The sequence below is a fragment of the Hyperolius riggenbachi genome, chromosome 3 (genome assembly GCF_040937935.1).
Source record: "Hyperolius riggenbachi isolate aHypRig1 chromosome 3, aHypRig1.pri, whole genome shotgun sequence".
NCBI classification, from domain to species: Eukaryota; Metazoa; Chordata; class Amphibia; order Anura; family Hyperoliidae; genus Hyperolius; species Hyperolius riggenbachi.
Genome location: NC_090648.1, coordinates 181,647,909 through 181,670,833, shown reverse-complemented (window position 1 = coordinate 181,670,833; position 22,925 = coordinate 181,647,909). Strand labels below are relative to the sequence as shown.

General features: G+C 44.3%; 1 protein-coding gene across 3 annotated transcripts in view; it reads left to right on the top strand.

The window, feature by feature from the left end:
- The window catches only part of TRPM7 (transient receptor potential cation channel subfamily M member 7), a 225,448-nt gene that overhangs the window by 12,449 nt on the left and 190,074 nt on the right, over nt 1-22,925 (top strand). For 2 of the 3 annotated variants that reach the window (XM_068275395.1, XM_068275392.1), the window contains exon 2: nt 15,727-15,823. The exons of the other annotated variant lie outside the window; for it this stretch is intronic. In XM_068275395.1, the coding sequence (XP_068131496.1) occupies nt 15,809-15,823 (15 nt within the window). In that variant the 5' untranslated portion in view covers nt 15,727-15,808. The remainder of the gene's footprint in view (nt 1-15,726; nt 15,824-22,925) is intronic. 3 annotated transcript variants of the gene reach the window in all.

The following is a 22,925-nucleotide window of genomic DNA, read 5'->3' as shown; positions in this document are numbered from 1 at the left end:
CAACATCCTACTTTGGGCACTGTTTATCATATCAGGGAGCACTACACATGTGACTCTGATCATGTTGTTTATTTACTCAAGTGCCCATGCAGTTTTATTTATGTAGGTATGACTACACAGTGCCTTAAGTTGAGAATTTCATCACACAAATCAGCAATTAGGAATAAAACGGTGGGTCAGGCAGTGTCAGAACATTTTAGAGATTGTGGACATAATGTTTCCCAGCTGAGGATAATGGCTATAGATGGGGTACCCCCACAATGGAGAGGTAATAAACAAAAAGAATTGCTGCGGAGAGAAGCAGCATGGATTAAACGATTGGATGCCATGGGGAGGGCGGGTCTTAATCGTGAGTTGGACCTTGGTTTCTGTTTATGATTATGGTATTCACATTTATTGTACTGTGTAACTTTTGATGTATATGATCCTTTTGTACTTTATTGGGCTTACTGTTGTTTTTAATTTATTGTAGATCTCACATATCTAGGATTTCAGAGATCGAGGAGTTCCCCTTTAGCATCGTGGATGGGTGAGTGCTGAGTTTGGCTTGGCTATATATAATTTTTCTAGCGTTATTTTTCTGCGCTTTATATGATATTTGATAGTTGGTAGCCGCCTCCAGCTCCGCCCATCCATGTATTTTTGACATTATGCGCATTGACATGCAATTGGTTTCTAATTGGTACCGTTTGCTTGTCTTCGCGTAAGTGTCTGGATTGCGCATGTCTAATCTTTATAGCTGACTACCTCTACCGCATTTCGTGTAGTTACGCGTAGCGCCGGTTGCTTTTTTTGCGTGCTCTTTTTGCGATGGCGCGGCGTTTTGTATGCGTTGCATTTTTGTTGCGGCGATGCGGCGTTTATTACGCGTTGCACGTGCATTGTTGCGGCAATGCGGCTTGTTTGTACGCGTTGCGGTGCTGCGGCTTTTTGTACGTGGCGCTGTTGCGGTGCTGCGGCTTTTTGTGCGCGTTGCTGTTGCGGTGACGTGGCGTTTTGTACGCGTTGCTGTTGCGGTGATGCGGCTTTTTGTACGCGTTGCTGTTGCGGTGATGCAGCTTTTTGTACGCGTTGCTGTTGCGGTGTTGCAGCGTTGTGGCGGTTTTTATGCGTCGCATCTTGATTATGGTTTTTTTTTTTTTTTTTTTTTTTTTTTTTTGCTGATCAGCTGACGAGACATGTGATTTGTCATGTGATCATGACACCATTTTGCCTATCAGGGACTGCTGTAGCAGTTACATGTTATTGTGGAAACTCCTCTTGATCTCTGAGTGGTGAGATTCAAATTTGAACATTGTGTTTTTATTGGTGGTGTATTTTTGGCATGAGTCTTCCATCAGGTCCTCTGCCCTAGGGTGTTGGTGATTGGCTGATGGAGGAATCATGGGTAATTGTGTTTGACTATATATATGTGCAGTTTTGATATTGTCATTTGATGATCCTGTGCAACTTGATAAAGGCCCATGGGGGCCGAAACAGCGTCTGTCGTTGCTATCATATTGATGCCAATAAATTTATAAAGAGCTTCTAAATACATCGAGTGGTGCTGGTCCTTTGGCGAGATTCTATGTTGTGACCCCTTGGTACTGGGGTGAGGACCTAGGCACACTTTCCTGCACTAAAGCCACTGTGAGTGCTCCTGGGCACTTGGAAGACATCATGCTCTGTAAACACACAAAAAGTTTCATTAACCGCTTCGGACTGCGGTAATTGAACTCTATGCCCTGTTTGTGGCTGCTTATTCCTGCTAGGGTTGTAGATTTCAATTACCGTGCCGTGCGAACCTGCCGCCCTCGCTGCAAGCACTTATGCTCTGCTGTTGCTATGGCGGCAGACTTCTGTGAGCCAGTCAGGAGCCGATTTCATTGGCTCCTGACCCCGTGATCGCTGTAGGTCAATCCCATTGGCTCACGTTGATGACTGGGTTAGGAGCAGGGCTGTGGTGTCAGTACAAACATCATCCAACTCCAGCGCTTCAGTTAATGAAACCACGAACTCCAGGTACCAAAATTTTCTCCAACTCCTTGACTCTGACTCCACATCCCTGGCCAGGAGCAAATGAAATTGGCTCTTGACCTGCTCACAGAGCACTGCTGTCATAGCAACGGCAGAGCATTGGGCATGCGGCGATGGGTGACCAGCGCTAACGGTGGGTCCGTGCCGCTATTAATCAGCCCCGGTTTTTGTACAAGCAGCCTTTGGTCCTTAAAGGACACATCCGAGCAGATTAAAAATAAAAAAAATCTACTTTCCTGGGGCTTCCTATAGCTCCTGCCTTACGTTCTGTGCCCATGCCTCAGCTTCGCTCCACGTTGGTGGTCCTGCGTCCTCTCTGGCGCAGGATTCCTCTGCGCCTGCGTGAGCGACTCTGAGTCGTGCTGACGTCATCTGGACTGTACAGCCCAGGAGCAGAACTACAGCGCCTGAGCTGGACAGTTCAGATGACGTCAGCACGACCAGTGAACCGCATGCTGGAGCGCAGAGGGAGCCGACACGGAAGCTGATCTGGTGAGGTCGGCTTTGCTATCGGAGAGGACAGGGAGCCACCGGAGCTGCGGGGAGGGCACAGGTCGGATACCAGGGGCTGGTAGAAGCCCCAGGTAAGTGGATTTTTTAAATTTTACTTTCTTCGGACCACTCCTTTAAGGAGCCAGAGACTGCTGGTGCGCAAGTGGGTAAATACAGACTGCAATAAAAGCTTAGTGAATTGAGGCCAATGTTTTGTTTTAATTAGGCAGGGTGCTCCCGGGTATCATTTTCTTATGTCAGTAGCAAAGTTTCAAAAGTCTCATGCGCTCAGACAAATCTTGCACCATGTGAAATGTACTCTATATGCAGTTCCAGTACTTGTGGGCATGTCATATCCGCTCCTTCCTCAGATGACGCTGCGGCACCTGGGCACGTCTGTTTACGTTGTTTAAAGCAGAGCTGTGGAGTCGGGCAATTTTGGGTGCCTGGAGTCGGAGTCGGGAAAAAATGCACCGACTCCGACTCCTAATGAATTTGTAACTGTAATTAAAATAGAAAATATGATAAAATGTTCTATTTCTCAGATAATAGTCATTAAAAATAATGTATATATACAGTATATATACAGTAATAGCTGTGCTTAGTCCACAAAAATGAAATAAACCAATCAAAATTAGTTACTTGTGCTGCTTCAATAAAGCAGTCCCCGTATTTTTAAGGTCAGATATACATATCTGATTGTGACTGTATACATGATGTGTACACAGGAATCTCTTATATATACTAAATAACATCTATGCTGTAAGAATAAAGCCTGATGTGTAGCTGTGTCACTAATAGAGATGGTCAATGAGATGGAAATAATTCTGCACTGATGCTGATTTACTCCCTTTGCTGATGAAATGAAATAATTTGATATGTTGTTAAAATTTGGTTTAGTGACTACAAATTAAAGGGTACCTGAGACGGATGTAAAGTTTTATACATACCTAGGGCTTCCTCCAGCCCCCTTCAGGCTAATCAGTCCCTCGCTGTCCTCCACCACCCGGATCTTCTGCTATGAGTCCTGGTAATTCAGCCAGTCGGCGCTGTCCGGCCGCATGCCGCTTTCACAGCCAGGAACATTCTGCACCTGCGCAATAGTGCTGCACAGGTGTAGTATGCTCCTGGCGGTGGAGTGTGTGCATGCGCACTACGCCCGACTGGCTCAAGTACCTGGACTCATAGCAGAAGATCCAGGTGGTGGAGGAGGACAACGAGGGACGGATTATCCTGAAGGCGGCTGGAGGAAGCCCCAGGTATGTATAAAACTTAAAATTTCATCAGTCTCAGGTTTACTTTGTTACACAGTAGTACTATACTCTACATATGCACTCCCCACAGAGCTGCAGGGAATCCACTGAGAATGCTGTGCACATTGAACACAGAGGTGTTGTCTGTTTACAATCTCCTTATTCCCCTGCAAAGTACCTGCACATTATTCTTACATGTACCCACACTTTGCCTAGGACCTGATAGATGTTCTTTGTTCCGGTTTGTACCTTTTACAAGTACTCTTACCAAGGACTAATTTTAGTCTAAAGGGAATAAATATAGTAGTCTACATATCCTTCTCACTTCAGTTGTCTTGTAAAATTCCTAAGCGTTGGCAGTTAAGAGACGAATTTCACGTTACATACTTTTAATCAGCAAAATTGTAATATGCAAATTAGAGGAGTCGGAGTCGGTGGAATCCTAAACTGAGGAGTCAGAGTCGGTGGATTTTTGGACCGACTCCACAGCCCTGGTTTAAAGAGACACTGTAACATCAAAATCGTCCCCTGGGGGGTACTCTCCTCGGGTGGGGGAAGCCTCGGGATCCTAATGAGGCTTCCCACGCCGTCCTCTGTCCCACGGGGGTCTCGCTGCAGCCCTCCGAACAGCCGGCGACAGACCCGACTGTAAATTCAATATTTACCTTTGCTGGCTCCAGCGGGGGCGCTGTGGCTGCTTTCGGCTCCGAAGTAGATGGAAATACCCGATCTCAGTCAGGTCCGCTCTACTGCGCAGGCGCCGGAGACTTGCGCCTGCGCAGTAGAGCAGACCCGACGGTGATCGGGTATTTCCGCCTACTTCAGGGCCGACAGCCGTCAGAGCGCCTGCGCAGGACCCGGGAAGGTAAATATTGACATCACCGCTGTACGGAGGGCTGCAGCGAGACCCCTGAGGGACGGAGGACGGCGTGGGAAGCCTCATTAGGATCCTGAGGCTTCCCCCACCCGAGGTGAGTACCCCCCAGGGGACGTTTTGACGTTACAGATTCTCTTTAAGCAGGCACCTAGAGAAGAGAGTAAGTAGGAACCGCCCACCACCAATGCTTGCTCCAGTCTCACATTGAATAAACTGATGTTAAAGTTAATGCACTATAGAGCACTCCCTTTTTCCTTTAGATAATTCCTGTGTATGGCTAACTTATCAGCATGTTTTTGGGGTAAGGGAGAAAACTGGTATGCCTAAAGGAAACCGACATGAACATGGGGAGAACATACAACTTCCGTGTAGATGGTGTTCTGCCTCAGTTTTCTTATAAGTACAGGTAAACTTCTCCAGAGTTGCAGTGCATTTTGCTTTATCTGCATGCTTGAAGAGGGATGTTATGGGGCAGTGTGCATTTCACACAGTGCTAAAGTGCAGATTTCTGGCTAGAAAAATATTTGATTGTTCATTCCCTTTAATACATGCACAGAAGACTTCCAATTTAAAGCATACCTGAAGTGATATGACAAGAAATTAGCTGGGGAAAAGCTAGTACTAAAGCACACCTGAACTGAGAGGTACTTGGAAGCTGCCATATTTTATTTCCTTTTAAATGATACTGGTCTCCTGGCAGTCCGGTTGATCTCTGTGGCTGCAGTAGTGTTCACACCTGAAATAAGCATGTGACTAATCCAGTCACAGTTAAAACCTCTGATCTACATATACTTGTTCAGGGTATCTGGCTAAAAGTATTCGAGGCAATGCATCAGCAGAAGAGCCAGGCAATTGGTATTGTTTAAAATGAAATAAATGTTAGCCTCCATATCCCTCTTACTTCAGGTCTCCTTTAACCACTTGAGGACCCAGCCTTTACACCCCCCCCCCCCCTTAAGGACCAACGCTGCCCAAACATTAGGCAGAGCGACCAGATCACCCCCCTTTTTTCCCCACTAGGGGGATGATGTGCTGGGAGGGTCTGATCGCTCCTGCCTGCGTGTGGCTGGCGGGGGGGGGGGGGGGGGGAAACTCAAAGCCCCCACCAACCGCAGGATTCCCCCTCTCCTCCCTCCCTTCCCCGGAGATCGGAGACTGCACAGGAACGGATCTGTCCTGTGCAGCCTCTAACAGGCTCCTGCCTGTCATGTGACAGCGATCCCCGGCCGCTGATTGGCCGGGGATCGCTGATTTGGTACAACGCTGCTACTGTTAGCAGCGTTGTACAAATGTAAACAAAGCGGATTATTTCCGCTTGTGTTTACATTTAGCCTGCGAGCTGCGATTGGCGGCCCACAGGCTATTCACGGAGCCCCCCGCCGTGAATTGACAGGAAGCAGCCGCTCACGCGAGCGGCTGTTTCCTGATTAATTAGCCTGCAGCTGGCGACGCAGATGTGCGTCGCTGGTCCTGCAGCTACCACTTTGCCGACGCGCGTTATGAGTGCGCGGTCGGCAAGTGGTTAAGGCTGCATTCCCGTTATGCACGACATATACGTCGCATTGCATTTCTAACACGCCAATGTGAATGTTACAATATAATTGCATCCCATTGGCTATGGCATGCATTGCGGCATGCAGAAGGTGGCACATGTAGAATGGGGCAGAGCAGCACTACCCCATAGGCAGGTAATGCTGCCCCCCAACCCTGCCTCTCCAACGGCACACATCTTTACAGATGATCATTATGGGGTGGTTAGTTTTTTTTTTTTTTAAAAAAGGAAAAATAAAACCGCCGCTCGATTCACTTTAAATTCAAAATAGGAAAACAAGACAGCTGGGAGGCTCTATATACTATTTCTATTACTCCTACAACTATCTCATACATTTATTTTTAAATGGAAAGAAAATAATTTTTAAAAACAAATGACAAAATGACTTGTGCACCACTTATGTTATAGCAATTCTCCTTAACCAAGGTGGAATTTTACTTCTAAGATGTCATGTTAGAGAAAAACTGCTCATTTTCCAGCCCTGTGGGTTCTTAGTTGATCTAAACATGTGCAAAACAGTATGAAAGACCATAAAGTCCTTTAGCTTTACAGCACAAGTGCTTAAAGTTAATGCTTCTCACATGTAACGCAGAAAAATTCCCCTGAGTATTAAGTTATCTTCTGTGAAATCAGCCTGGAAGACTCAGTTTAAACTGAAAAGGGTTAATGCTTGCTGCTGCTTCTGTAGGTCAAATGCTTTCCTTGGCAACCGGAAAGTACATGCAGTGGTAGCATATCTTATGGATTACAAGTTTGTGCTGTTATTTTTGTCCTGCAAGAGGGTATTTCACTTAAAATGTGGGCAGAATTTTTTTTTGTCAAGGCATTTGCTACTTTTGATTTACTTTCAAATTGTCATTTTTTTATTGTAAATTCTATATGCTGAAGGTGGATACATAGCCTTTCTTAAATTATTGCTGCCATACATATTTCTAGCTAACTTAAAAATTGGTCAAGGCACATTTTAAAGGGAACCTGAAGTGAGAGGCATGGGGAAGCTGCCATATTTATTTTTAAACACAAGTTGTCTGGCAGTCATGCTGATCTTTTTGGTATCGCTAGTGTCTGAATTGCGCAACTGAAACAAGCATGAAGCTAATCTAGTCAGACTTCAGTCAGAAACACCTGATCTTCTTATTTGTTCATGGTCTATGGATAAAAGTATTATGCCTGGTACACACCATAAAATTTCTTAACAGATTTCAGGTCAAAGCGATCATTTCTGACAGATCCGATCTGATTTCCGATTGTTTTCTGAACGATTTTCTGATCATGTCTGTACAGAATCAATCAGAAAAACAATTGGAAATTGCTTATGACTTGAGTTACGAGTTAAAGCTTTTTTTGGTCTCAAAACCTCTCCATATGCTCTGTTATATACAGTAGCTCTTGAATCCAATGGGGGACATATACTTTTGTTAAAGGAAACCTGAAGTGAGTGGTATAAAAAAAGTTGCCATATTGATTAATCTTTGAAGTGAATTGAAAAAAGCGAAGAAAAACAAGCGGAAGATAAGAGAATTGAGCGGGCAAAACGATTGGCTGCAGAATCGAGCTCTAGAATCGACCCGTGTATTCCCAGCATAAGGGTCTATGTCCACTAGCATATTACATTTCGCATACATTGTTGCCATTATGCAAATTTTCATATGCTTCTAACAACCATTACTTGGGAAATGGGTGAGTGGAGCAGAAATCTGCTGCATACAGTACATATTTTTTATGCATTGCACCACATGCAAAAAAATGACTACATTGACAGGCATTGGTGTAATTTTTTTAATGTGAAAATCACATTGTATGTACTTCGTGGAAACAGGCCTTAAAAGCAATAGAGCCTGAGCATCAGCATTACAGCCAGGCAATGTACATTGTTTAAAATTATATAAATTCTAGTCTCCATATACCTCTTACTTTAGGTTTCTTTTAAGAAACTATGCTCAAGAAAACAGATGCTATGTGCATATTTAAAACTGTAATAGCCCAATAGTTGTAAATGTCTTTACAAAGTCAAGATGGTATTTTTTGAAGGAGGCCATACACTGGCTTATTTTCCAAGCAAATTATTTGACTTTGATGTAATCTTTTCACTGCCACCTGATTCCCTCCTGATGCATCATAGACCATTTACAAATTGTAAGCATGGTGAATTGCTGTTTATTTTTGCCGACTTAACAGCAAGTCAGTGAACAACCACATCGTATATGGGTCATTTCACTCTTTTTGGTTGGATACTAAATGTAGTCAGTAATCGCATTTGCATTAAAGTTGATAAGGTCTATTTTCACTAGTGGAAGGAAGCATGATGCTCTCAATCTTATATAGCTTATTCAGTCTGAGCTTTTCATTAATTTTGTTTTGCTTTGTGGTCTTGAACCCATTGCCCATGGTCCGGTTTGCCTGCAGTTTTTAGATCCTTGGGCTTCCAAATGTGTTGCAGATAGGAGTGTGGAGCTGGTACATAAATCCTTTGACCCAGACTGGTGTATTGGTGTGTTAAAAAAAAATTCTCTACTGGTTAGGAAGCTCACAAAAAAAAATCTCTGATTAGGAAGCTCACATGCTACCCTATTGGCTAACAAAGACTGTCACTTTCAACATGAATAAGAGTACTGTTTGGTTCTAAAATAGGGCAGCTGAGTCGGTACAGGAAGAGACAAAGGCATAGGGAATCTCTAGGGGGGGTCCTGCTTATCTGATTGTTTAGTCCAGTATTCAAAAGTTGTGCTGAATTACAGCTCTGGCAGCATATATCGAGTGCAGACAGGCTACTTGAACACCTGCAGGCCCTAAGCGCCTGTTAAACTCAACTTTGGCAATCCCATTCTGGATTCTGGGAACATCTGAAAGCCTTGTGCTGTTTACATTTACCCTAAGGTAGGGAAAAGTAAAAAAATTACATCTTGTGGACAAAAAGTAAAATACACCTAACTAATTTATTTTATGTATTTTAATGTATTTATCAACTCCTCCTACAGTTACCAAAATACAATGCTTGTAAAAATTAAGTGCTCTCATTTACCTTTGGGTCCTTAAAGAGGAGCTGTTAGGTATAGGGTCTCAGAGAAAATAAACATATATCAGTAGCTAAACATTGGCTGTACTTACATTACATATGCATTTCACTGTCCACGTTTGGATTTCACAGAATCTTTATGTAGTATTTGCAGAGAATGATGCTCCTGACAGCTCATGGCAGGTTCCATGTTTGTCTGTCTCCTATGAAGCCAAATGTGTCGTCATGTCCTGCCTGCTTCCTGATGATTAGACTCACACAAAAGATCGGTAATGTAAAACACTACTGTGCAGTGAATATTAATTAGCCATGTGGCTAGGAACAATAGCGGACTCCTGCAGTGTACTCTGCTGGGAGTTTTTTTTCAGTGCTGTGGGCTGCTGCTTTTGTAACACGAGCCCTGTAACTTCTCACTAGCAGCCGAGGGGAGGGCCCCAGAATGCTTTGCTGTATGTTATGCGGCTCTCGGCTTCTTAAAGAGAATCTGTATTGTTAAAATCGCACAAAAGTAAACATACCAGTGCGTTAGGGGACATCTCCTATTACCCTCTGCCACAATTTAGCCGCTCCTCGCCGCATTAAAAGTGGTTAAAAACAGTTTTAAAAAGTTTGTTTATAAACAAACAAAATGGCCACCAAAACAGGAAGTAGGTTGATGTACAGTATGTCCACACATAGAAAATACATTCATACACAAGCAGGCTGTATACACCCTTCCTTTTGAATCTCAAGAGATCATTTGTGTGTTTATTTCCCCCTGCAGCTATCTTCCACTGAAGTGTCAGGCTGTTTCTTCCTGCAGAGTGCAGACAGCTCTGCCTGTATGTAATTCCTCAGTATGTGAAAGCCCAGCCAGCTCAGAGGAGGATTTATCCAGCTTGTAAAAGATAAGAGAGAAGAGAGAAGCTGCCCTAATCTAAATTATACACAGGCAGTGTGCAGAGAGGGGCCTGGAGGGGGGAGATGCATTACTGAACCACACCACTGAATAACTTGGCAGCCTTCCAGACACAGGCTGACAAGTCTGACAAGAGAGAGATAAGTTGATTTATTACAGAGATGGTGATAGTAGAACGAGCTGCAGTAAGCCAGAACACATTAGAATAGCTTTTGGAACTTGTAGGATGATAAAAAACAGGATGCAATTTTGGTTACGGAGTCTCTTTAAGAGCTTGGGTCTAACATCCTTGCTGATAAGCACACATCAAAACTAAGAGAGATTTTTAACTTAAGTACTGCCTTTTTGGCTTCCTTCTAAACTGTTTAACACAGGAGAATAGAGGTTTAAATTAGCTTTTGCAGCCTGACAGTTACTCTTTAAAGACTCAACTTTTTTTATTTTTTTTTTATATTTGTCATGGGGTATATTGTTATTATTTTTGCAAATACCGGCTTGTGATATAGTATAAACGATCACAAAACTGGAAAAACACAAATTTCCAAATCAAATATTGCCACCATATATTGTACTAGGGACATAATTTAAAGGGAACCTGAAGTGCGATGTATATGGAGGCTGCTATTTATTTACTTTTAAAAAATACCAGTGGCCTGACAGCCCTTACGATCTTCTACCCCTTAAGCCCCATCTACATGATATGATTCTTTGTACGATTCAAATACGGTTCTATTTACGATCTGATTAAATCCAACATGTCCGATTTGATTCGATTCAATTCGATTTGCCATTGCAAAACAATGGCAAATCAAATTCGGAAATAGAATCGTACAAAGAATCGTATCGTGTAGATGGGGCTTTATACTTTCACGAACGAATTCCAATACACTGCTGTCTGCTTGACATATAAACTTTATTTAAATACTGTATACACGTTCTACCCGTAAACCCATTAAAAAAAAGCAGTACTGCGGTGATTGCCTAAGCTATCCACAGCCGGCTGTGTCACATACAATGATCTCCACTACATACAGCCACCTATACACATTCACTGATGTTTATACTCCCGGGAGTTTTGTATGACAAAGTCTACATGCAGCAAGCTAAGGTCAAGTGACTCCAGGAGTGTCAATGGTTAATCATGCGGGGGCTGTAACCGGATTGTTAGTGCAGCGGTTTCCCATAGATGGCTGATGTATGCCCCATCGGTATTTTCATGCCAAACATTGGCATTTGTTGCGATTGGACCCGCGGATAGTTGAAGCAGTGGGAGATTACCCTAAATTAGCGGCAAAACGAGCGCCGAATCTCCGTGACATGTTGGTCAGATCCGAGTTCAAATCGGTTACACCACAATCGACGCGGATGTGGTTGGGTCCCTCCATGCGGCCGCTGGGGATGTATCGGTGCGGACGGTGCAGTGTGTGCCATTTAGTTGATCGAACGAATGAATTTCACGACTCACGAAGACGGAAAACGTATGAAATTCAAGGGTTCATAATTTGTGAAAGTAGATGTGGTCTACATGATTACATGCCCTTGCGGGTTGAATTATGTGGGAAAAACGACGCAATTGCTTAAAAAAACGAATCCAGCAACATGTACATAATATAAACGAGGGGGATGAGACCAGCCCCTTGGGATTACATTTTATGTTGAATCATGGAAAGAACCCAGAGGGTCTAAGATTTAAAGGCATAGTCAAAATGCAGATACCCTCTAGAGGGGGGGGGGGGGGGGGGGGATGATCTTGATAGAAAATTATGCCAAATTGAATCTAGCTGGATTTTTAGGTTAGGAACAGTCATCCCACTTGGGTTAAACTCTGACCTCCCCTTAGCTCCTTTCCTTCCCCAGTAACAAGTCCAATAATTGTTGCAGTGATCCATATTCTCATAGTGGTAGTCATGTCTTGTGGAAATAGGATATGGTCTAGATAGTGGGTGTATGAGGAATGTCTGTTGTCTGCATGAAAGTTGGGAATAGGAGTGGAGATATGTAGTCAAAATATTTTGCTAGTCTTGTTTTCAGTCCTTAGATGAGTACCAACATGCTACAAGATGGGGGATACAGAATCATCTCCATATTAGATTATGGCTAATGGACATTTGCATCCTACAACTGTCAGTATATATAGAAAATGAGAGGGTATCTGTGAGAATGTGAGGAGGCCCCCTTTAATCCTGACTGCTTTTTCTTGCTGCGGAGGACAATAATGTTTGATTAATTACGTAAAGGAAGCTGTAATGGGACTATGATAAAGCACTTTAATGAAGACGTACATACGTGAGGAGGAGTATGCAAAGTAGCAAACATTGCTGGGACGTTAAAATGGAAGGCCGAACAACCGCCCACTATCATCTGACGAAGGCCGGTGGGCGGCCGATACTAGTGATGCGGAGGGCAGAGCGGTGACATCACATCCGGGTCTCGAGCAGCGTGACTGTGTGCTAGCAGGAAGAGACTCCCATAGCGCGAGTATGCCGGCATAAGGACGTCCATGAAAGCGGAGTGGATAAAGCAGGACGCAGAGCGCATTACGGAGGACTGCATACCAGACACTAGCAAAGTGGTACATTGCGTAGGAGGTGGTGAGAGCCCTCAGTGGCAACCCTTAATATGCTTTATGCACTTGATGCAATCTATGTCCAGCACCACTAACGCTGCATGAAAATACTGCTTCAACTATCCGCGGGTCCAATCGCAACAAATGCCAATGTTTGGTATGAAAATACCGATGGGGCATACATCAGCCATCTATGGGAAACTGCTGCACTAACAATCCGGTTACAGCCCCCGCATGATTAACCATTGACACTCCTGGAGTCACTTGACCTTAGCTTGCTGCATGCAGACTTTGTCATACAAAACTCCCGGGAGTATAAACATCAGTGAATGTGTATGGGTGGCTGTATGTAGTGGAGATCATTGTATGTGACACAGCCGGCTGTGGATAGCTTAGGCAATCACCGCAGTACTGCTCTTTTTAATGGGTTTATGGGTAGAACGTGTATACAGTATTTAAATAAAGTTTATATGTCAAGCAGACAGCAGTGTATTGGAATTCGTTCGTGTGGTCAATTTGTCACTGCTGGCTGCCCTTCATAGGGTAGACATCATATTTCCATATAGTTCAGGCGCAGGATATCATTGGAAGGCTTTATACTTTCAGCCATAGCCCCTGAACAAACATGCAGCAGATCAGGTGCTTCTGACATGCAGAACTGACAAGATTAGCTGCATGCTTGTGTCTAGTGTTATTCAGACACTTCTGCAGCCGAATAGATCAGCAGGCTGTCAGGCAACTGGTATTGTTTAAAAGGAAATAAATACTTCTCACTTCAGGTTCCCTTAAAGTGTTGTAATAACCAGGACAAATGGGCAAATAAAATAAGGGCTGTGGAGTCTGAGGAATTTTTGGGTACCTGGAGTCGGAGGTTTTATCAACCGAGGAGCCGGATGATTTTTGTACCAACTCCACAGCCCTGGTAAGTACAGTGGGTTGCAAAAGTATTCGGCCCCCTTGAAGTTTTCAACATTTTGTCACATTACTGCCACAAACATGCATCAATTTTATTGGAATTCCACATGAAAGACCAATACAAAGTGGTGCACATGTGAGAAGTGGATTGAAAATCATACATGATTCCAAACATTTTTTTACAAATAAATAACTGCAAAGTGGAGTGTGCGTAATTATTCAGCCCCCTGAGTCAATACGTTTTAGAACCTCCTCCTTTTGCTGCAATTACAGCTGCCAGTCTTTTAGGGTATGTCTCTACCAGCTTTGCACATCTAGAGACTGAAATCCTTGCCCATTCTTCTTTGCAAAACAGCTCCAGCTCAGTCAGATTAGATGGACAGCGTTTGTGAACAGCAGTTTTCAGATCTTGCCACAGATTCTCGATTGGATTTAGATCTGGACTTTGACTGGGCCATTCTAACACGTATGTTTTGTTTTAAACCATTCCATTGTTGCCCTGGCTTTATGTTTAGGGTCATTGTCCTGCTGGAAGGTGAACCTCCGCCCCAGTCTCAAGTCTTTTGCAGTCTCCAAGAGGTTTTCTTCCACGTTTGCCCTGTATTTGGCTCCATCCATCTTCCCATCAACTCTGACCAGCTTCCCTGTCCCTGCTGAAGAGAAACGCCCCCAGAGAATGTTGCGGCCACCACAATATTTGACAGTGGGGATGGTGTGTTCAGAGTGATGTGCAGTGTTTTTTGCCACACATAGCGTTTTGCATTTTGGCCAAAAATTTCCCTTTTTGGTCTCATCCGACCAGAGCACCTTCTTCCACATGGTTGCTGTGTCCCCAACATGGCTTGTGGCAAACTGCAAACGGGACTTCTTATGCTTTCTGTTAACAACGCCTTTCTTCCATAAAGGCCACCTTTTGTACAGTGCATGACTAATAGTTGTCCTATGGACAGAGTCTCCCACCTGAGCTGTAGATCTCTGCAGCTCGTCCAGAGTCACCATGGGCCTCTTGACTGCATTTCTGATCAGCGCTCTCCTTGTTGGGCCTTTGAGTTTAGGTGGACGGCCTTGTCTTGGTAGGTTTACAGTTGTGCCATTCTCCTTCCATTTCTGAATGATCGCTTGAACAGTGCTCCTTGGGATGTTCAAGACTTTGGAAATCTTTTTGTAGCCTAAGCCTGCTTTAAATTTCTCAATAACTTTATCCCTGACCGATCTTGGACCTGTCTTGTGTGTTCTTTGGACTTCACGGTGTTGTTGCTCCCAATATTCTCTTAGACAACCTCTGAGGCCCTCACAGAGCAGCTGTATTTGTACTGACATTAGATTACACACAGGTGCACTCTATTTAGTCATTAGCACTCATCAGGCAATGTCTATAGGCAACTGACTGCACTCAGATCAAAGGGGGCTGAATAATTATGCACACACCACTTTGCAGTTATTTATTTGTAAAAAATGTTTGGAATCGTGTATGATTTTCGTTCCACTTCTCACATGTACACCACTTTGTGTTGGTCTTTCATGTGGAATTCCAATAAAATTGATTCATGTTTGTGGCAGTAACATGACAAAATGTGGAAAACTTCAAAGGGGACGAATACTTTTGCAAACCACTGTATCTGTAAAATAGAACATTTTAACAAATGATGTCCTTTCATCACAGTTTGTTGTTTAGAAGTCAGTCAGTATATTTCTGTTGACTCCATGTCCCTAATGGTACCGGCACTTCCTGATCAATGTATTTGTTTCCCCGCTTCCGGGCACTGCTTGAATTCTCCAGCTTGTGTATTCAGCAGAGAATTGTCTCTACTGGATCTGCCTCTGCAATTATCTGTATATCGCAAGGCCTTATGACGATTAGTCCCTATGGGAGGTTTAACAAGCTCTGGCTGTCTACTAATACTTGGAGAGAGAGCTGGGTATTTGCTTTTCTGCTGAATATGCTGATGAATAGAGCAGGTAGTAAACGAGTGAGGGTGGCGCTAAACACTGTGATTGGCAGCTCACAGGTAGGTGCCATTTACTTATTTACTGTATATGTATTTCCTAATATCTAATTGTATTTTCTAATATCTAACCAATGGAATATTGAGTTATAAGATCCATTAAAATACATTTTGAACTCTTTTGTGTTTATACAGCTCAGTTTTAAGGTTTAAGATCAAGACTGACATAGTAGAAAGCCAAATACTAAAGGAATGATTAGACAGTCCAGTAGTCCTGATGCATGAAACTGAGGTATGTGGCAGGATGAGGTAACCTTATTTCTTTCATGATATGCTCATAGTTCTCTAAACTTGATGTGACCAGTGATTTTTGTACATAAAGGTGAGCCTCCCCAACACCCACATCCATTGTAAAGCTTGGGCCAAGTCATACCATCCACTTGGTCACAAAATGCTTGACTTAGATAAGAGGTGGCTGCTCTGCCTCTCTATGTTCAATGTGATATCACTCCCTATCAACTTTTTATCACCAGCAGGCAAAGGGAAGGTGGGTGGGGAGTGACATTTCAGCACTTCAAACTTGCCCTACCGGGCACAGCAAAGCAGATTCTTACTATGGCAGACTAGCCATCAGATGGCACACATGCAGAGCAGCAGCCCCAGCACTTACCACTACTCCCCACCTACCAATCGCATCACAGGGATTACACAAGGGCTCCAGATCTGTAAAGGCTAGACCACCCCAAAGACAATCCCTAAACCTTTACCATTTGAGCGCCCACAGCCTGGAGATGGAGTCAGGGCGGCACAGACATTAACCTCCCTGGCGGTACGCAGTTTCAATGACTGCGTCTGCGGGAGGATTTTTGGCTATAAAATGCTATTTATACAAGTGTGCCCCCCAAGTGCCTCTGATCCCCCCCCCCCCCCCCCCCATCGCTGCCGGTAATATTTACCCGTCCGCGATCCCGCGAGAGCCACAGCTTCTCCATGTAGCTTCAGTTATCGCTATGGTGACGATCGGACATGACGTCATGCGCAGTTCCGATCCTCCCCATAGCGAAGCTGGGAGCTGATTGGGAGGCTGCGCCATCGCGGGATCCCTGGGGGGTACATATACCGGTGGCGATTAGAGGGGACTGGAGGCACTTGGTGGGCATACTTAGCTAGCAAAGTGCTAGCTGACGGATATAATTTTTTTTTTCTTTTTAGACAAAAATCCTCCTGGGGCCATGCGATTTCCCTGCGGCGGCTAGCCCGATCCTAGGGCGGGCTTACCGCCAGGGAGGTTAATGGAAGCCCCAGGAGGATAGACGCGAGTAGGGGTCCCTGAAGCATAGGATACACTTCAGCATACAGTGGTTTGCAAAAGTATTCGGCCCCCTTGAAGTTTTCCACATTTTGTCATATTACTGCCACAAACATGAATCAATTTTATTGAAATTCCGCTTGAAAGACCAACACAAAGTGGTGTACACGTGAGAAGTGGAACGAAAATCATACCCGATTCCAAATATTTTGTACAAATAAATAAATGCAAAGTGGGGTGTGCGTAATTATTCAGCCCCCTTTGGTCTGAGTGCAGTCAGTTGCCCATAGACATTGCCTGATGAGTGCTAATGACTAAATAGAGTGCACCTGTGTGTAATCTGTCAGTACAAATACAGCTGCTCTGTGACGGCCTCAGAGGTTGTCTAAGAGAATATTGTGAGCAACAACACCATGAAGTCCAAAGAACACACCAGACAGGGCAGGGATAAAGTTATTGAGAAATTTAAAGTAGGCTTGGGCTGCCTTGAACATCCCACGGAGCACTGTTCAAGCGATCATTCAGAAATGGAAGGAGTATGGCACAACTGTAAACCTACAAAGACAAGGCCGTCCACCTAAACTCACAGGCCGAACATGGAGAGCGCTGATGAGAAATGCAGTCAAGAGGCCCATGGTGACTGTGGACGAGCTGCAGAGATCTACAGCTCAGGTGGGGGAATCTGTCAAGGACAATTATTAGTCGTGCACTGCACAAAGTTGGCTTTTATAGAAGAGTGTCAAGAAGAAATGCATTGTTAACAGCAAAACATAAGAAGTCCCGTTTGCAGTTTGTCACAAGCCATGTGGAGGACACAGTAAACATGTGGAAGAAGGTGCTCTGGTCAGATGAGACCAAAATGCAAAACGCTATGTGTGGTGGAAAACGAGCACAGCAAACCAGTGTGTGGCTAGCACCAATGGTGGACCAAGGAAAGGTTGCGACGTGCTTTAGACTCCAGCCACCTGTGCACCTCAGATGTCTCCTCCAACAGTATTCCAGTGAGTCAGCACCGTCTTTAATATAAAACGCTCTTTTATTAAAGTATCAAAAAAATCATAAAAACATGATGCACCAGCAATCAGCAGGTGCATCATGTTTTTATTATTTTTTGATACTTTAATAAAAGAGCGTTTTATATTGAAGACGGTGGAAAACGAGCACTGCACATCACTCTGAACACACCATCCCCCACTGTCAAATGTGGTGGTGGTGGCGGCAGCAGCATCATGCTCTGGGGGTGCTTCTCTTCAACAGGGACAGGGAAGCTGGTCAGAGTTGATTGGAAGATACAGGGCAATCTTTGAAGAAAACCTCTTAGTCTGCAAAAGACTTGAGACTGGGGCGGAGGTTCACCTTCCAGCAGGACAACGATACTAAACATAAAGCCAGGGCAACAATGGAATGGTTTAAAACAAAACATATCCATGTGTTAGAATGGCCCAGTTAAAGTCCAGATCTAAATCCCATCGGGAATCTGTGGCAAGATGTGAAAACTGCTGTTCACAAACGCTGTCCATCTAATCTGACAGAGCTGGAGCTGTTTTGCAAAGAAGAATGGGCAAAGATTTTAGTCTCTAGATGTGCAAAGCTGGTAGAGACATACCCTAAAAGACTGGCAGCTGTAATTGCAGCAAAAGGTGGTTCTACATAGTATTGACTCGGGGGGCTGAATAATTACGCACACCCCACTTCAGTTATTTTTTTTTTTTTTTAAATGTTTGGAATCGTATGATTTTCGTTCCACTTCTCACGTGTACACCACATTGTATTGGTCTTTCACGTGGAATTCCAATAAAATTGATTCATGTTTGTGGCAGTAATGTGACAAAATGTTGAAACCTTCAAGGGGGCCGAATACTTTTGCAAACCACTATATATGCACCTGTGAGAACCACCCACTTCCAGAGACTCTCCATCCGCATCCCAGATTTCACCTCCATCGATTAGATGAAACCATGCATTCTACTGGGGAAAGGGGTAACTACGTTGCAAATAGCTGCCTGATAAGTCACTGCCTGCTACCAACTGAGAGGAACATGATACCCCATGGACTGTATACTCCTTAACCACCCTGGCGTTCTGATTAAATCGCCAGGGTGGCTGCGGGAGGGTTTTTTTTAAATAAAAAAAAAAAACTTTCATGCAGCCAACTGAAAGTTGGCTGCATGAAAGCCCACTAGAGGGCGCTCCGGAGGCGTTCTTCCGATCGCCTCCGGCGCCCAGAATAAACAAGGAAGGCCGCAATGAGCGGCCTTCCTTGTTTTGCTTACATCGTCGCCATAGCGACGAGCGGAGTGACGTCATGGACGTCAGCCGACGTCCTGACGTCTGCCGCCTCCGATCCAGCCCTTAGCGCTGGCCGGAACTTTTTGTTCCGGCTACGCTGGGCTCAGGCGGCTGGGGGGACCCTCTTTCGCCGCTGCTCGCGGCGGATCGCCGCAGAGCGGCGGCGATCGGGCAGCACACGCGGCTGGCAAAGTGCCGGCTGCGTGTGCTGCTCTTTATTTGAAGAAAATCGGCCCAGCAGGGCCTGAGCGGCAGCCTCCGGCGGTGATGGACGAGCTGAGCTCGTCCATACCGCCCAGCTGGTTAAGGTGGCCACACACCATACAATTTTTTAAATATCTGTTCAATTTAAGAATTGCAATCAGTTTTTCTGACTGATTGCAACATTTCAAAAATATGACCAATGTACCACACACCTATGTTCAATTTTTCCCCCAATTATCATAAAAATGATTGGAAACTCTGAAAAATTGCTAGGATGTGTATATTAATTGACAATCCAACACACACCATACAATCTTTAGAAAGATTGAAGAAAAATATCTGGCAGTCCGGATCGATTAAAATCGAAGAAAACTGGAAATCCGATCAGATTTTTCAGTCGAATGAAAAAAAATCTTTCGATTAATTTTTTTTTTTTCTTTTTCGGGAGATCCGATCGTTTTTATCGAATTACCGTAAAATTGGATCATTTTATTGTATCGTGTGGCCACCTTCATACTGCCCTCTATACCCTCCCCACCCCTAAACACTGTATACTTCAACCCCCCTATACTGTCATCTATAGCCTCACCACCCCTATGGACTGTATACCCCCTACACTGACCTATACCCTTTCCATGCCTATAATCCTCCAGCCATTCCCTCCCATGCTAACGCTAATGTTTTGTTTTGGCAGTGCTAAAATGTATTAGGTTCTGCCAATAAAGCATTTGGATTTGGTCATCACAGTCTGGGTCAAAAGGGGTGGAACCAGCCACTTGCTGATTGATCACGAGGGAGAGCTGCAGGAAGCAGTAGTAAATCAAAAAAATCTTTGAATACAGCTTTAAAGCAAACCTGAAGCATTTTTTAAATGGAAAATACTTAGATTAAGCAGATACTTAAGGAGAGGGAACACTGTGGTCCTATAGAGCTTTCCCGTTCCTCTCCTGGATCCTCTCAGCGTTCCTGCGCTGTCTCCCATTCATTCAAATCTCTTGCTGTGGGAGATTCGGCTCCATACTGTGTATGCGTGAGAGGGTGCTCACTTGTGCACAAGTGCTCCCGGAGACTTCTGAAGCCTCCACGGCAGCAGAGAGCAGACTCTGATCCATCAGTCGTAGACTGCTAATAGGGGTGACGGTGCTGAAAAGAGGGGACCAGGAGAGGAACGGGGAAGGTTATAAAAGCAATATGCCCTCCACTTATCAAGGAGTAAGTATACAGGTAGAAACCAGTGTTGCCACTGTGCTTACCCAGGAGGATGGAGAAATGTATGCTTGAGGGGTAGTCACCCAGAAACTCAACTCTGCTGCATCACTAGCAAGCTACCGTATATACTCGCCTATAGGCCGCATTTTTTAGCCAAAAAAAAAAAATGTGCTGAAAAGTCACCCTCTCGGCCCATATGCGGGTCATCTGCCTATGTTGTGGTGGGGGTGTGCAGACTGACATGATGCGGAGTACAGAGGTCCGTAGAAAGTGCCTGCAGCGACGTTTCCCAGGTGATTGGAGTGGAAGGGAAGCGCACGGAGAACAGCTAATGATAAGAAGCAATCGCATGCCCGGGGAGATTCCAGTAGCAGCGGCTGGATACCCCGGAGATCAGTGCAGGAGCGATGAACAGCCACCCAGAAACAAAGCAGGAGCGTTCTTCCGTGTTCATAATCTTGCGCTTCCTGCTGTCTCTGCACAGTGTGAGCCCATTGGCTATTACCAGCCAATGCGCTCACACGGTACATTCGCATGCAATCTACACTGCATACTCCATGGGCAGTCAGACGGTGGAAGAACACTAGAAAGTTAAATGACATCTGAAGCAAGAGGAACATAGAGGCTGCCATATTTATTTCCTTTTAAGCAATACCAGTTGCCTGCCTATCCTGCTGATTATCTGCCTCTAATACTTTTAGCCTTAGCCCCTGAACAAGCATACAGCAGATCAGGTGTTTCTGACATTGTCAGGTCTAACTAGATTAGCTGCATGCTTGTTGCGGCAGCAGCGAATGAATCCAGCTGAAACAGCTGGTCATGTGATAGAGGTGGAGAGTATTTAAAGCGTCCCTCAGCTCTGAATGGCCGAGCCCCTGATGAGTCATTGGACGAAACTAGTAGGGCGGAGCCTAAGGAGCTGAGGAGACGCTGGAGGATCCTGTGCTACGTTTTTTTTATATGCGCATGTTTTACTGCAAATTTGTAAGTGCACTACTTTTATTACTTATTAAAATCAAACGGAATTATGCTATGGTCAGCTTTGTTTGAGTCCTAGGATGTCCTTTATCCCAAAAACTGAAGTTATAACAACTCGCTATATTGCTGGTCTGTTGCGGGTCGGCCAGTGCATCTGGTGAGCGCCTTGTGTATCTGTTTATGGTGGAAGCACGTTGGTGGCACTGTTTTGGAAAAGGGGTGCACTGGTGATAATACTAAGCTCTATCCAAATAGTATCACACTATTGCATTTCCCTTGTTTTATTCTGAGCTTATGGTCGGATGCCTGGAGAGGCTGGTGAAGTGATCGGAGGAATCTCTTGCTGGCAAGGCCAAAAACGCTGACTGCTGATCTGAAAAGATTGGCCAACCGATCTGGTGAGCGTATAGTGATAAGCGCTGTGACAGAAATTTATCAATTTCTTTGGAGGAAGTTTTACAGTGAAGAGCCTATACTTATCAAATGTGGATGAACTTTGTTTGGACAGCATTAGGCTTACGCCAAAGAGGACATTGATTACTTAGCAGCATTAGTGTTGCAGTTCTTGTTACTGTTGATCGCTCTGCTTTTATGTTTTTAATATGCTTGTTGCTGATGTACTTCAGACACTACTGCAGCCAAATAGATTAGCAGGGCTGCCAGGCAACTGGTATTGTTTAAAAGGAAACATCCATATCCTTCTCAGTTTAGGTTCCCTTTAAAAGGAAATAAATATGGCAGCCTCCATATTCCTCTCACTTCAGGTGTTCTTTACTAGTGAATACATAAACTGCCAACTGGGCCCCCTTTGCTTCAGGGCCCCATAGCAGTTGCTATGGCTATTGCTACGCCCCTGCCAGAGACTCACTGGAAGCTGTAGGTTAGTTTATTTACAATTTGCTGTCAGTGATTTGTAGCTATACAGATTTATGTTGTAGCAGCTGCAGCTCTTTGGTTAGCTAGAAATGAGTACTAGCAGCTAAAAGTCTCTGCGACATGTTAACTATGTGTTGTAATGATTATGGCAGCTGCTATTTTTGTGTTGGGTCTTTGTCGATTGTGCTGGACCTGAGCAGCTAGGGAAGATCTCCTCTTACCACTTTCATGTCAGACCTCTCTTCGTCACCCTTTTCAAACCTTTTTTTTTTTTTACCAAGTGATAAGTATGGTAGAGGTTAACAATTATAAGAGCGAAATTCCTGGCAAGTTTCAGTATACAATTCATTTGTAGTGATAAGGTCACATTTACAGTAGGTGGATAGTAATGTTTAGTCATCCTGCTCATGACTCATTCAAAAGGCTGACTCATTGTAAAGTAATTTTTTTGAAATCATTGTGCCAAAATGCAGGCATGCCAGGAGTCTTGACAGTATAAATTATCCCTGTGTAATCTATAGAAAATATT